General features: G+C 36.2%; 1 protein-coding gene across 10 annotated transcripts in view; it reads left to right on the top strand.

The window, feature by feature from the left end:
• sgip1a (SH3GL interacting endocytic adaptor 1a) overlaps positions 1 to 17125 on the top strand; it is a 98189-nt gene that overhangs the window by 22646 nt on the left and 58418 nt on the right. For 9 of the 10 annotated variants that reach the window (XM_051111761.1, XM_051111755.1, XM_051111764.1 and 6 more), the window contains exon 1: positions 1872 to 2161. In XM_051111761.1, the coding sequence (XP_050967718.1) occupies positions 2152 to 2161 (10 nt within the window). In that variant the 5' untranslated portion in view covers positions 1872 to 2151. Of the gene's footprint in view, positions 1 to 1654; positions 1680 to 1871; positions 2162 to 17125 lie in introns of those variants that run through there. The other variant, XM_051111754.1, reaches the window with a different exon arrangement.

Below are 17125 nucleotides of genomic sequence, written 5' to 3'. Positions count from 1 at the left end.
GCGCTAGAGACAGACAGTGATAAGGGAAAAAGACGCTCACATGGACCAGAGCATGACTCATAACAGAGGCTTGAAAATGAAACGGCATCTCGTCTTAACCGTGAGAATCAAGACAGTGAGTCAAATAAATATTGTGTGTTGGAGAACAGCCACACAGAATACACAAATATTTGTGTTATAGTCCTTACACACACACACACGTATACAGATAGATAGATACAGAAAGATTTTTTTATGGTTTTTAAAAAATTCTCATTTATTTTATCCAAAACACAGCAAAAGCAGTAATATTGTGAAATATTTTTACTATTTAAAATAGCTGCTTTCAGTGCAGTACATTTTTTTCAGGATTCTAAATTTATAAGAAATTATAGAACTTAATACTTTTATTTAGCAAGGATGCTTTAAATCAAAAGTGATGATAAAGACATTTATAATGTTACAAAAGATTTTTATTTCAGATAAATACTGTTCTTCTGAACTTTCTATTCATTAAATATCTCAGAAGAAAATCTACTTTTTTCAACATAATAATAAATGTTTTTTGAGTCAAATCAAAATATAAGAATGATTTCTGAAGAATCATGTAACTGGAGTAATGTTTCTAAAAATTCAGCTTTAAAATCACAGGAATAAATTATATTTTAAATTCAAATATAAAACATTTATGTTAAATAGTAAGAATATTTAAAAATGTTACTGTTTTTGCTGTACTTTGGATCAAATAAATGCAGGCTTGGTGAGCAGAAGAGACTTTTAAAAACATTAAAAATCTTATATATATATATATATATATATATATATATATATCGTGAAATTGATATAAAGATTTCTATTTCAAATAATTGTTGTTTTTTTTACTTTCTATTCATCAAAGAAACCTGAAATAAATTATGGTTTCCACAGAAATATTAAGCACCTATTTTCAGCTGATAATAAGAAATGTTGAGCACTAAATCAGCATATTACAATGATTTCTAAAGGAAATTTCAGTTATTTTAAATTCCAATGCTATTTACAGTAGTGCTGTTTTTATAGTGTGTTTGATGAAAAACAAATGCATGGTAAGCATATGAGACTTCAAAAACATAAAAAAATATATTATAGACCACAAACAATGTACAGTATAATTTTACATGCATAGTTAAGTATATATCCTAATATTATTGTAAATCAAGTGAAATTCAAGAACGTGTTTCTCACAAAATCAACCATTTTAAATTTTAATTTGATCACAACTGCAGCTGGTGCTTTTGTGAAAGGAACCACATTTTTTCAGTCCACATTTTTTTTGTCTTTTCATTAGTAATCCAAAGGGAGAGACCCACCTTCTCATATAAAATGAATCACCAGCCCTCAACACAAACACACAGCCTCTCTCTCCTCCCCTCCTCCTCTGACACAAGTCAGTGAATCGAGTACTGGCTCCTCCCTCCATGGGGCAGCTACTGTTTCTGTCAGATGTAATGTCACATTGATTGATTTGCCACAGAGAGAAACAGGCAAATAAGCAAGCACGGGCTGCCAGCTGAGCCTCAGATGTAACCGTGAAGAAACAGTATCTCAGCCTGTGTCTGTTCTTACGGACAGTTTCCTGTATTTACCCATGCGGCTCCCAACACGCCATTAATCCAGTTCCTTTCTGTTCTCGCAGGAGCGGCACGCTGCACCATAACAAGGTAAGCTGTGTGCTTGTGTGTGCATGTGTGTGTGTCTGCGTATGTGAATTCCCAGTGAGGACACTGACAGAAGCGATGAACCGCTCGCCATGTGACATGCAGCAGTGCCTGCGGGATTGGCTGAGCTCAACGATGACCTCAGCAAGCTTTCCTCCCTCCCTCCCAGCAGCTCCCTCCCTCCCTCCTTCTCTCTCTCTGTCTCTCTCCACTCTGCTTTTTCCTGCCCTCTTTTGAGCATCCTTTGGTGATCGTGTAGACCACAGCCGCAGTGGCTAGCAGCAGCATCCATGGCCTAAACGCGGACCCCTAAAACATCCACCGGCCCGTCGTACGAGGGACACGGGGACTTTAAACCCGAGGCTGGAAGTGTGTTCTGTTTTTTTACATCTCTCCATCTGGTAACCAGGGGCTTCTCTTCTCCCCTCCTCCCATTTCAGGCTCCTTGGAGATAGAGGAATGCAAATCTGCAATCATGATGGAAGGTGAGGGCTTGGTCTATTTTTATCTTATTGCCTCCTCTCGTTGCGTGTACGGCCCGGCTTTAAATGCCATAAGCTGTCCGCCTATTTTGAGTGGCTTGACATTCCGGTAACTCAATATAGACCTGAAGGTGCTGGATATCTCAAATATAGACACACATCATCACATGCACACATCTCACATACATACACTATTGTACAACAGCAGGCATATATGCTGTTTTTTTTTCTTTGTGCTTTCACCTCACCCCCCTTTAGATGGCTTGTCTTTGTAAAGGATTATTTGGATTTTGCAGTTACGGCTTATGTGCCCAGCTGGCCGCATCTGAATTCTCTTTGTATATAAGAGTTCACACACATACTCACATACACATCATACTGTAACGCCGCACTCGTTTTTAATCGTGTGTCTGCTCAAGGCCGTTTCTTTAAAGGGAGGTGTTCATGTGTGTAATTCAGTGTGTGCATGTGAACGCCGCTGTCAGCTGTGTTTTGGAGGGAGAAGCAGGGGATGGTTTGTTTCACATGTGTGACGAAGCTTTTTATGTAACTGTCGGCCTGACGAGAACATATCATTTATTTATAACATTGGATCAGATAAACTCAGTATCATGTCACCTGTTCCCAAACACTGTTGTCTGTTCTTTTGCATGACTGGTTTGTGTCGTTTCTGATGTACAACCATGCTGGATCAAATCTAGAATAGTGATCAGTTAGGGAGATTTAAGCATGAATTGATTGTACGTTTTCCCGTGACAGGAGTAAAATGGCACATATTCTTTGTGACATCAGATTATGTGTGCCATCCACCTCTTGTGTATGGATTACAACATGTTATGCAATTTATTGAGGAATGTGGAGAAACGCCAGAACAAACCATTTGCCACTTCCTCATTCACTCATTCTGTACATCAGCTGTATAACATATTTAAGTGTGGAGCCAGATGTCCCTATAAGGGCAGTAAAAATGAAAATTCTGTCATTAATTACTCACCCTCATGTCATTCCAAACTTGTGAGATCAAAAAATTAAGATTTTTTTGATGAAATCCAAAGAGCTTTCCGATCCATAGACAGCAATGCTACTACTATGTTCAAGGCTGAGAAATGTAGTAATGACATTGATAAAATAGTCCATGTGACACCAATTTCTTTTCTAACTCTCAGACTTTGATGCGTGTTCTCGAAGGTGAGTAATTAATGACAGAATTTAAATTTTTGGGTGAACTAGTTCTTTCATATATTATGTCTTCATTAAATCGTGAAACTGAAGAATGGTTCCTGCGAGAGTTAGATTTAGGTTTAGGAGATGCAAGTTATGATTTGCTTGGTATCAAAACTATAAGTCAATGGAGGTCTCTCTCTATCTTGATAGAAAACCGAACGTGTGTGAGGCCTTTAGGTGTTAGGTAACGCAATAGCAAAAAGTGATAGTGACAGTCACTGTAGCCTCAAATAGATGTGACATAGAGGTGAATCTCTTAGTGTGGCTAGTACAGGCTTAGCCATGCGTGGATTACCTGAAGGTGTAAAATAGGAAGGTAATCCACCTGGTGTTTTTAAAATGATGCTTTCAACTCAGCCCAAGCTATTTTTGCTTCTAATCGTGTTTGGTTGAAGTTGCCGTGTCTACTTTGATGAATTGTGAAAATATATAGTTTGAAGTAGGTTAATATGCAAGTAGGGCTACTAAGCTGCTCTTTTCTGAAGAGGAGAATGGTTGAAAGGCTTTCTCAGACTCATTTTGCTAGGCATTTGTTTATGGTTTGGTTGTTTCTTTTTCTTTCGTTTTGTTCATTCTCTGTGTGGCTTGTTGCATTACAGGGATGTTTCGAAAGAATTATTGACCCACTAATTGGTCCCTCATGTAGAGTCTATGTTTTTCCTCTCATCTCTGTCCTAGACAACCCAAGCCTTCTCATGGATCATTGAACATGAATGTCAACTAAATGGAATTCAAAAACAGATCATTTTAGATACTTGTATATATCAAAAGATGACAGAATGTGACAATATTGCTTACCTCAAGACTCCAAAAAGATTGTATCTAGTTGACATAATTAATATTTTTGTTTTATCATATCTTCAAGATGCTAGTGTTGTTTTTTACACTAGCTCAGTGGCATGTGGTACAGTCTAAATGTCCTTGTGCACAATAAGCATGCATATGCCACATTAAATGCTCTTGCCCATTATTGCAATGGTTTCTTAATATTCGCCATCCATTTTTTTGAAGAGAATAACAGTTAGCCCATGTCATTAACCATTATATGACTGCTTTACTCGGCTGACACCAATTGTTAGTGACCCTGGCAATGCATGGGTGGGGTTAGACTGAGCTTTTAAATAGAAGGGTTGCCATATAGACTGCTTTAAATAGTACCAGTGGTAGTGATAGTATTTCCTGTACAACAGAGGTTTGGCTCCACCCAACTCCATGTCTGGGATACAAGAAGGGATTTTCACAGAATTTGTCCATGATTAATAAATTAGCCTTGTAGAATGGTTGGTAAATAGGTTATTAAGAACAGCATATCATACTGCTTAAAAAAAGCCTATGATATTGTTACATATGTTTGCTACTTTTAAAGCACTAGTTCACTCAAAAATGAAAATTCTGTCATTAATTACTCCCATTAATTTTTTTTTTGTCACGTAGACATGTTGATTTTTAAGTTTATAACACCAAAGTATTCCAGTTGGTAGGAATGTAGTGAGACAGTGCATCAGAAGTGAAATGGTGAAATAGTTTCCTGCAGTCTGTTAGAGTATTGACCGGGGAGTTTTGTCTGTGTGCCATGTGGGAGTCGTGAAGGAATAATTCCATTATGTCTTCTTGCTCTACTTTTAATGAATATATTAAATTGAGTAAAGACTAGCCTGAGTGCTTATTTGTTACTTTGTGTAGGAGGCTTAGAAAATTGTGTGAGTAATAACATAAATGCACACACAGACTTTCTTAAAGTAACTAGTCATTATTTCATTTCTGTAATATAAAGCAAACTCATCAGCCAACAAATCTAAAGTATGCTATATAAAGTCATGATTTACAACCCTGATGAGTGAATATGAGACTTGGCCAATTTTAAGATGTACAGAATAAAGAAGATTGTCATGTCTGTTAAAATTGCACTTTAGCCAATCAGAAGACTTTGAGGCGATTTCTGCCTGTTGATTGTTATGGGGCGGTGTTTATAAAGAGGGGGGTGTGTCTAATTAGGGGTTCAAGCACGTAATGCTGAAAACCTGTTGTAATTGTTAGAATGGTCACGGATCAGCGATCTCCACGTAAAACTGACTTGAAACTTTGAGAAATGGGAGTGCTCACACCATGACAACGTGACCAAGGCTCATCCCAATTGGCCTGACGGGGGCGCTACAGTGAACAAAAGTACAAAATCGCTCATAACTGTCATAAACCGTCAGTCGTAGCAAAATTTTCAGCTATTTTGGATTTTTTGAAAAACCTACTTTTGTGAACTAGTCATAGGTTTTTCGCCCAATCGAAACCAAACCAATGCAAAAAGATTCTCTGCAGAGTGATAATTATCAATTTTCAACTCACCGTAGCAAAAGGGCACCAAAACTTTCGAAAGAGGGGCAGGGCCACTTTTATAAAAATGCCTATAACTCCTGAACGGAATGAGATCTCGCCACCAAACTCAGAACACTTATGTAAGAGCTCAATCTGAGGCCACAGGAAAAAAAATCATGGAGCTTGGCCACTTGGTGGCGCTATAAGAGGGAAAAAAAATAAAAATGCTAAAACTGCACAACAATTTGTCCTATCAACTTGAAAATCTGTGCACACGGGATTGATCCAAAGTGCTACAAGTGTCTACAAGGAAATTTGCGTATGTCAAAAAAAAAAAACCATGGACACCATTGGCCAACAATTTGAGAACCTGTTAGACAAGGTTAACGGAGGCAGACCGGAACGAAACTCTGTGGGCCTGTTTGACAGCCCCAAAGGTCTGAGAGAAATTTGAAAGACATCAGCCACTGGAGGGCGATATCATATTTTTCAAGGCCGTAAACGATTGTAAGTTGCACATTTTTTTGCACATACACAAGATATTCCTATCATACGTAGAACTCCTCATCCAGACAACTTTGCCTCCAGAACCACCACTGTCAATCAAATCATTTGTTAAGTGATTAAGAAGATGTAAAAAACCTACTTTTGCGAACTAGTCCTAGGTTTTTCGCTCAATCTGGAAAAACCACTGCAGCACAATTTTCTGGATTCTCTAGGCCAATAATCATCAAAATATGTTGAAATTGACCATTTGGGAAGCTATAACAGGGTTGTTTAGAAAAGGGGCCTGCCCAAATTTACCCAAAAACCTATAAAGCCTTAAGCAAAACCTGCTGAGCACATGCGACAGGTGATTCTAAACAAGCATGCAGAGTTTTAGGGGGATCGGACCACAGCTGCCGCTATAACAGTCATAACTGTTAAAAAACATAATATTTCTGTGGTAAATGACCTGGATTTACCAAAAATGCTTTATAAATCATTGATTCAGGTGGTCAGAAGCTTGCTAAATAATGTCTTTTTTCCTATGTGCTTAAATGCCTTAGAGTGCTTGAACCCCGATAATCGCTGCTTGCAGCTATATTTCATTGGTTAAATTTGCTGGAAATTCCAGAACATAAGAGGCCATTCACACATAACTCGTTTTTGTTTTGAAAAACTCTGTAACAAATGGAATATGGCTTGCAACTTCTGCATATATAATATAATATAATATAATATAATATAATATAATATAATATAATATAATATAATATAATATAATAAGAGAGCACTAGTGACAAAAAATATTTCCTACAGATGACAGCAGAAGAGGAAGTGAACACAGACACCATGTGAAAGGGCTCTTACTGTACTGCGGCCGCTATAACAGTCATAACTGTTAAAAAACATAATATTTCTGTGGTAAATGACCTGGATTTACCAAAAATGCTTTATAAATCATTGATTCAGGTGGTCAGAAGCTTGCTAAATAATGTCTTTTTTCCTATGTGCTTAAATGCCTTAGAGTGCTTGAACCCCGATAATCGCTGCTTGCAGCTATATTTCATTGGTTAAATTTGCTGGAAATTCCAGAACATAAGAGGCCATTCACACATAACTCGTTTTTGTTTTGAAAAACTCTGTAACAAATGGAATATGGCTTGCAACTTCTGCATATATAATATAATATAATATAATATAATAAGAAAGCACTAGTGACAAAAAATATTTCCTACAGATGACAGCAGAAGAGGAAGTGAACACAGACACCATGTGAAAGGGCTCTTACTGTACTGCGGCTAGACAGAGGCCGGCTCTGGTTGTTTTGGCAGTAACTGGAGTTGAGCTGGAGCAGTATTTCCCAGCAGGCTAAAGCAAACATTGGCTTGGCATCTGCATGAAGTGGAAGATGAGTTTTTAACTGTCCCATGATGTCAGGAGCATCCCAGTGTTATCAGACAGTACTTCAATAATACATATGAATCATAGAAAGGGCTCCACACATGGAGAAGTTGTCAGGAATAAAGTTCTGATTCACTGAATGAAAATGTAGTTCTTAACTGGTTTTGCTTTAGGACTTATAAATATCAAACAATAAAATGAATATTACCTTGTACTGAAGAAGGCCAACGATATGCAGATTTTTTAAGGTGACAGGTTAAATTGAAAACTGAAAACTTTTATAACAATATACACATGGGCACTTTGTATGAATTTTTTTTTTTGGAACCCAATGTCTGTGCCTGTCTACACATCAAAAGAGCCACTGGGCTTTCAGTTCACTGCGATAACACTCTCCCGCCCCCTACTACAGAAACACTCCATGCTTTGAAGAATGAGGGCCTTTGTTCAATGGCAACAATAGATTGGTCAAAGAACTAAGATGAACTTCGCAAAATGAGGAAAGAAGCACAACTCATTGCATGAATGAGTGTGTAAGTTTCTAAATTATTTGTGCATGTACTTGTGTTTGGAATACAGATTTGATTTAAAATACAAGCATGCAGTACAGTAATACAGTTATTCTGATATTGGATAGTTGTTTGATATTGTACATGAAGCCGGCAGAGGTATATTGTTTTGATTAGCCTAACAAAACTTCATTAATAGTAAAATTAATGTAATGGTTCAGCCCTCGACTATAGATTTTGTAGTGTGGTAGTTGAATTTGAATGTGTCCTCAGAAAGTACATTAGTGTACATTAGCTTGTACAATATAGTATGAGCATACAGTATTTCTGTAAAAGTTGTATTAGTTAAAATTGTTGGAAGCCAGATTATTATGGGCAACCTAGCCCAGGTGATTTTCTCCAGGACATTTTTGTAGGGAAAACAGCAGCAAACATGAATATTATCAGTTATTTGATGAACACTCTGATGTCCAATTAGTTGATTGACTCACTTATAACATTCCATTCTGTTTATTAAAATTACATGAATCTGTCTTATAATTTATAAGTTCAGGTCGACACTAATTGTCAATCTCTCACTGAGCAATGGCTGACTTTAGCTCTTCATTTCCATCCTGTTTGGTTCCATCCTGTTAAGCATCTTGTTAGTTTTCCTGCCATTGCGTAAATAATCAAGTTAAAATTAAAAAGCGTAGGTCCCTGAGCTTGACCAGAGCAAATTTAAGAAAGCCTGGAATATGCTTTTCTTATATTGCAACAACACAGCCATAGGCTTTTTCTCTCTCAAAATGTTTTGTATTATTCTTAAATACTACAGAATAATTTACTAAAAGCTTTTGAGGCATTTTATTTACTCCATTTTTAACAGTTGGCGCATTATATGCCTGTGTTCACAAAAGAGTGAGTGGGAGTATGAGTGGGTGTTTTGCGTCTGTACAGTTCCAGAGGCCCCAGATTAGAGCTGTTTGCCAGATATGACCCTGGATTAACACATCCCTTTTTCCCCATTTGCCCCTAAAAGCAACATGGGGTAAACAACTGAGACTGATTCTGTCGTAAACATGGTGAGATGAGAAAAGAATAGTGCTGCAGTGGTTGATATGTTATACTGTAGAACGTGTGTGAGGAGAAGATGACTGACAGTGCTGGAATAAATACAAAGGGACTGACAGTCACATGGTGGAAGGGACAGGATGACAGGCTGGTGTCCATATACTGAATTATTATTACTGTATATACATGAAGAGTTTGGTTCTAAAACGCTATAAATTCTTTCTGATTAATTTTGAGTAAAAATGTCTTTTCTTTACCAAGAAAGTGGCTAGATGAAAAACACTATTTTCTGATTTAAACTTTCACATAGCATCTTTTTGGGTTATAATAACATTAGAGATTCAAATCCAGATTTTAATTTTCAGAGATTTTTTTAATAAAAACTGATTATTATTATGTTTTCCACAAAATGCAATAAATCCATCAATAATCAAAAAATCTGATCTGATCAAAAATTAGCCTTCCCATTACAAGGTGATATTTGACTTATGAATTAGAGTGGAATTTTGTTTTTACTTTTGTAATGGCATTTTTTAACTTTATTAAAAGCATGTCATCTTTTATGTCACATTTTAAAAATATATATATTTTATAAGCTTTTTAAAATTTTCTAATTAAAACAACAGAAAAATAATAAGTTGCCAATCAAATGATATCAGTATTAACAAAATTAATTTGTACTACAGTGGTGGCACAGAAGAACACAAAAGTGGCTTGTAGGTGTATTTTAATGACGCTCAGAGGTGGCATGCGTGCAATCGAATTCATAAATTCATGTTTAGTTGAATGTTTTAAGTGTAAAATGTTGAATATAGAAATATTAAATGATTTAAATAACCGAAAAGAGGATACTTTAAAAAATGTAACTAAAAATGCCAGTAGGTGGCGTTTTTAATTACTGAATCATATCATTAATTTGATTCGTTCAAACAGCTGATTCATTCAGGAATAAAGCAAGTGACTATCTTTACATATGGGTAATTGATTAATTACTAGATCCGTTTAAAAACGTGCGTTTATTCATAAAGGAAACAGCTGTGTTTGAATAGAGATGCTGCTCAGTTGTGACTTCAGGCAATAGTGTTATAGTCAGACAATGTTAGTCACTTAATATTAACTCCCTGTTTATTTAACTGTTGTATTAAATCAGTATCTCATTTACAAACTCCCTTAAAAATCATTAAAAGCTGTCACTCATCTTAGTTCATCGCAATCTCACAAAGTTTCATTATAATCAACGAAACTCTCTACACTGCACAATTAATCTCTTATTTACACTCTTTATACACTTTGTTTATGAAAGGATTCATCAGATATGTCTGTGATACATTACTCAACGTTGAAAACTAGGTTGCGGGGTGTATTCAAAGCACCACCTTTACTGTTTACAATGTGTGAAATCATGCGCCGTGATTGGCTGAGTGGATGTATCGCATTCTGTAGAGAAGGGAGACCAGCGTTTGTCGCGGTTTGGAAAGATAGGCAGAAAACATGAAAAATTGCCTTTTTAATACCAACCAGATACAATGATTTTGGCAGGAACTCAATTTTATTAAAATGCTGTTTATCGCGTTTTGGAACCAAACTCTTCACATTTACCATGCCATTTACTCTGAAATACTTAAAAGAATTCAGATTGATTGTTGATGTGTGATGTCAGTGTTTTGGCCAGTTTGACTGTTTTAATAGTATAATAGTACTGTCCATCGTTTTGGGGTCGGTAAGATTTCTTTAATTTTTTCGAAAGAAGCCTTATGCTTACCAAGGTTGCATTTAATTGTTTCGAAAATTGATCAGTTATATTTTAAAATGTAATTTATTCCTGTAACTTTTCAGCATTATTTCAGTGTCACATGACCCTTCAGAAACCATTCTAATATGCTGATTTGGTGCTTAACATTTATTATTACTATTATAAATAATGATGAAAATAGTTCTGCTCAATATTTTTATGGAAACCATGTTTTTTTTTCGTGAGTCTTTAATGAAAAGATAGTTCAGAAAAATGATTTAAAATAAAATAGAATTTGATAAAATAGATAAACTACTGTACAATAGAATTTGTAACAGTATGAAAGTCTTGCTGTTGCCTTTAATCAATTTAATACGTCCTTCCTGAATAAATTCTTACTAACCCCAATGTGTTTAACCACAAAATATATTCACTATTAATTTACTTTGCTGTATACACACATTTTCATAATTGTTTACTAATTTGAGATCAGTTTTATTCATCAGAGTACTGTGATAAATGTGGGAATTGATGGGGAGACACTCAGCGCAGAGTACTTCACAAATCATTTCATGTTTACAGCATTAGAGTGGATTATCTCTTTGTTTCCTTCCCCTCTTTTTACTGGTTTGCTCTTTCCAAAGGTTACAGGCAGGGTCTGAAATAAACTTTTTCACTCACCAGACAATTTAGCTACTAAATCTTTGAACTGAAATGAAATTAATCAGAAATAAAAACATTGTCAGTGACTATTCTTATAAAACAGCATTTTGTTGTAATTTCCAAATATAGCTCACTCCAAAATAAACGTAAATGCTAAACACGTTGAAGTTCACACATGCTGTTAGTTCATAAAGTGAGTTGTTTCCTCACTGAAGTCAGTGTTTTATTACTGTTGGAAGCTCCTGGTTGGAGGACGTAATTTATGAATCATAACCCACCAAATTGGCTAGTTAATATGCATTACCCGCCAAGGTTGATTTTCATCTGCAAACATCTTGAAATACTTTAAACAACTGAAAATACAAGATTGCTTTTTGTCTAATGCAATTAAGGTAGTGGAAGCCATTAAATAAATGAATAAAGATGGACCGGAGGAAAGTGGTTTCAAAAGAGTTGTTTTTTTTATTGATTTACTTCCATTACTTATTGATTAACTATTTGTCCTGGCTTATTTATGCAGGCCTTTTCCTGTGTCCCTTCCAAACAGTCAAAATGCGTATGTGAAACGAACTGCCAAGTTCATTCAAACAGCAAACAACTTCCTCTGTTTGGTTTGGTTTCATCTGTACCACAATAGCCAGAACACATCAGTGTAACTTTGAAAAAAAAAATGGTATATGATGCCCATGTGAATGTGAACTTTAGTAGAGATCCTGTCATTATGTGAAATGGTGTCTTGGTTTGAATGAAGGTTGCTTGAATGTGTTTACTTCCGTATATGACCCTACGGAGCCCTCTTATGCAAACAGTAGTCTTGCCTTAGAGCAAAAAAGCAATTTATTGTCCTGCCACTGTGCTCTTTGTGGGCTGCTGATTGAAAGCATTAGTTCTATTGCAGGAAGGACAGATTAAGTACCTTCTGGATGGACCTTGACTATGATATAACAGGAAAGAGCATCTGTCATCAAGACAAATATATGACGCATTAGAGTGAACAGACCCTTTCTGTTTGTGTTTATTGCAGATTAATTTCTGTGACATATCTGTTTATTTCCACTTGGATAGGGAATCTATTCTTGACCATGTTATTTGATCATATATGTTTTGGATATCTAAACAATCATGCATGAATATTCTTGTGTACAGGTGTGTGTGTTAGGGCCTGCAAGTGAGATGACTCATCTGAATGAGCTGTGCTGCTCACCGTGGGCTGGACTATCTGACGGATGGCAGATATGGTGCTGATCCGCTCAGAGCTGACTGCCTGCATTAGCATTAGCAGCTAAAGCATGAGTATGAGCTGCTCTCCAGAGAGAGATGATAGTGTGTTTTTACTGAAAAGGGTTTTGATAATACTTGGCATTTTCCTCAAATAGGGAACATAATAGCTTGTAAACACATAAGTGATCTAGTTCAACAAATTATTAGTGAAGAGAGATGGCCAAATGAAATATTATGTGAGCTGCTTTAATTTCTTTTCATTGTGTGATATTTGCAACCAGTTTACCAAAATATGAGTCTAAACACAGTTTGTTCATTTTTGAACATAAACATTTAAAGGAGAACTCCACTTCCAGAACAACGATTTACACATAATGTACTCACCCCCTTGTCATACAAGATGTTCATGTCTTTCTTTCTTCAGTCGTAAAGAAGTTATGTTTTTTGAGGAAAACATTTCAGCATTTTTCTTCATATACTGCTATGGTGCCCCTTCCAAAATGCAGTTTAAATGCGGCTTCAAATGATTCCAAATGCGGTTGTTAACGATCCCAGCCGAGGAAGAAGGGTCTTATCTACCGAAATGATTGGTTATTTTTATTTTAAAAAATACAATTTATATACTTTTTAATGCCAAACTCTCATCTTGTCTTACTCTGCTCAAAAAAACGAAAAACTCCCATCTCATGTTCTCCCTCACCTTCAAAATTGTCTTATATCACTGTTTTACCTTTTTTGGTTAAGGGTGTTTAATCATATTTGCATGTTCACGTTGCAAAGACTGGATCAGAACTTTTGCAGAGATGTAGGATGATTTTTAAATCATTTTTGAAGTTGAGGGAGAAAATACGATTTTTTTTTACATACCCTAACTGTCTTGAGCCAGAATACACAGAGTTCAGGGAGAGCAAGACAAGATGAGCGTTTTAGATTAAAAAGTATTTAAATTGTTTTTTTTTAATGAAAATAAATAATAATGTTCAAAATCGGGGCACTATATCAGTCCATTATATGGAGAAAAATGCAGAAATGTTTTCCTCAAAAAACATAATTTCATTATGACGGAAGAAGAAAGACATGAACATCTTGGATGACTAGGGGGTTAGTACATTATATGTGAATCTTTGTTTTGGAAGTGGACTTCTCCTTTAAAAAAAAAAAACGGTAAAAATGAAATATCCACTTGTTTTCAGGTCCAAGCCACTTTCAATTAACTATATTATCTCAGCAGCCATTTACAAGCATTATTTTATGACATTTTTAAGCCAAGCTCTTGAAAATTCACCTTGTACACTACTGTCAGTCTCATGGCATCCCAGACACCAACATTTTAATGATTTTTTTTTTTAATGAACATTTTGATTAATCTTTTCACAAGCAATGGTGTTGTCCCGAATCGCAACCTGAACCTCACAAGTCCACACTTTTGTGACGTAATGACGCTTTGACTGACAGGTAGAAGTCTGCTGTGGAGTTTGCCTCAGTGCGGATTTGACAAAAGGGCGCATCGCAGGTGCATAGCGAACACAAAGGGGGCACTTGCGAAAGGCAAAAATGACAAATGGGACGACCTATGGTCTTGTGGACTTAACAGACATGCACAGGCGGCAGCAAGTGCCATGAGGTGTGCCATTTGGCTTCAGATGGCACACAAGGGCTCAAAGAACTGCCTGCTTGTTTAAGGGTGTGTTCACACTAGTAGTTTAGTTCGTTTGGTTCATTTGGTCCAGACCAAAAAGGAAAATGATACATTTGGTCCTGGTTCACTTAGCATTCACACTGGCATTTTCAACAGCGAACCTAAAGATACCGAACCTAAAAGCATAGTGATATGTTCACAACCTTAATGGTCGGGTTGAATGACGTATATTTTCTGACGGAACTCATCGAACATTCCGAACTAAAGGAAAAGGTGCGTTCGACTTAAAGCGGCGCTGAGGTTGGATGACATCAAAGTACCCATTCACTGATCAGTCTGCTTTGCGCAGTTTTAAGTCGAATACACCTAATGCCGTCTGCATGGCCATTGTTACATGTATATGATTTTATTGTCGCCACCTGCGAACTCACAAAGAGTTCATAAAAGGCAGTTTACCTCCTCGTTGCTCCACGTTTGCCCTCTTCTCATTTTGTTTTGGATAAACCGCTTGTTCCCTTCATTAAATGAAGTTGCATAGCGTAGCATCTTGTCGTTACTTCCTGTTTTTGGTTTGTTTAGAAGTTTTTGGTCTGTACTGCATTCATATTTCATTCAAACCACACCAGAGTTCTTTTTTCTTTTCTTTTCTTTTCTTCTTACATACTTCTCCATAAAATGCATATGAAAGTAATGTTTATAAGTGCAGTGCTGCTATTTTTACAGTGGTAACAAAGGAAACTATATCGCTGCTGTTCCATAAGCGCCACCTGCTGTCAGAGAAGGAATTTGTATTTTTATTCAGTCCGTCTGCTGTTGTTGTTTTGTGCAGGTGTCTTATGCAGCATAATTTCACAAATCTAAAGTCAGACCATTCTGTTTTTGCTTTAAATTTTAAAGTTATACAATCTAATTCAAATTCAAAAACAACTGTTCATGCTATATGTACAGTCAAACCAAAATTTATTCAGACACCTTTAACATTTCTCACATTTTCACAGTTTATTTGCTGTGGTTTAGAAAATGGTAATAAAATATGACAGATGACTTTGGATAACTATGGATTACAATCAACCAAAAATTCAGACAACTGTTAGTATGACAGTATTTGCACAGCTATCAATACTTTGTTGACCAATTAGCAAGCAATGCTTTATTTTGTTCGGTCTGTGGTGTAGAAAAGTCACATTAGCAATGAAAGAAAAAAACACTTAAGCAAAACATGGTCAGGTCAAAGTGTCTAAAAAATTCTTGGTTCTAAATTTTTATCAATTTTACTGGTAGTCCAACGCAAGAAGAATTTTTGGGTATAATATGTCACAGTTTATTGTGCTATCCTGATATGAACTATAAATGAACTATAGTGTCCTGCACCCACTAGTAAAAAAATAACAAAAATTATATCTGGTACCTGAGTAATTTTTGGTTTGACTGTATGTAGCATTACTGTCTGTTCAAAATAAATGAATAAATACATTTCCTATTGTACCAAACTCGTATCAAAATGTAACCCCAAAACCGAGGTACACACCGAACCTGTGTACCCCTATTCTGGACACATGAATGTTATTTCATCAGATTATTGCAAATTATGCTCTGTTTTTATGAATTTAGTTGCTGGATTCGGTTGAGAAAGTCAAAAGGTGGGACAGTCCAAGATGACCATTTAAAAGAGATACAGATATTTTATATTTAAAACTAGCTACTTCTCACCAAAGGTTAACTTTCTGTTAAATAAAACAGATTTTTATTAGATGTAGCCAAATTGGAGGCACTTAATTTAATGTCAAGGCCATTCCATGTGTAACTGGGCTTCAGATGAGTTATATACTGACAATGGCTGTGGACCCCATGCTGCTCTGTCCCTATCCCAAAGATGAGTCACCCTGATTAGGTTTCATTACCTCCCTGCTCTAGACAATAGAGGCTGCATTGATTTTTATCATCAGCAGAGTGGATCAGGAAAGAGAACGGGGCAGGAGAACGAATCAGCAGAATCTGAGCAGAAGGCATTGTGCAGCTGCCTTGAAATGTGTGTTGAAACTGGAGTTTTTGTGAGCCTCTCAGACGACAGTATTAGAGACTGAAAAACCTAAGTCATCCAAACACTGTGGGAAGCAAAGCAGAATGTTCTGATATTGCTGAGTGCTGCTAAATTCATGTAGCATAACTCACAACTCACCACACATTCCAAGCCAGTAAGTTTTAGTAATGTCACTGCTAGTTGTTTGCCAGTGGTATAGTATTTGATTGGCTAAAAATCTGTAGAATAAATTCTGTCAATGTTTCGGAGTACATTTGTGTACAGTATAGGTTTAATACTTCTAGGCTAAAAGTCAAAACCATGTAAAAAATTAGGAATGTTGAAAGAAGTTTGATTTTGTTACTGTTAAAGCGGTCATCAGATGCTAAGTTCACTTTTACATGCTGTTTGAACATTAATGTGTGTTGGCAGTGTATGTACAAATCTACACTATAATGATAAAAATCCATGTAGTGGTTTTTAATTAATCTGTAAAAATAATATCCCCTTTTTCAAATTGAGCCATTCTCAGTATATCACACCGACAGAGGCCGCTCCCACAATAGTTGATTGACATGAGCGTCTTACCTGAGATCAGTTGTAACAGACTAACCTCCATGTTTTGATGCCGGAGCAGGGATGTAAGTTAGACAAGAATTGAGCAACTGAGGTGTTGTGTTGCTGGATGTAATAATGAATATAGTGGTCG

Source organism: Labeo rohita, chromosome 6 (genome assembly GCF_022985175.1).
Source record: "Labeo rohita strain BAU-BD-2019 chromosome 6, IGBB_LRoh.1.0, whole genome shotgun sequence".
Classification (NCBI taxonomy): domain Eukaryota; kingdom Metazoa; phylum Chordata; class Actinopteri; order Cypriniformes; family Cyprinidae; genus Labeo; species Labeo rohita.
This window is presented reverse-complemented; position numbering and strand designations above follow the sequence as displayed.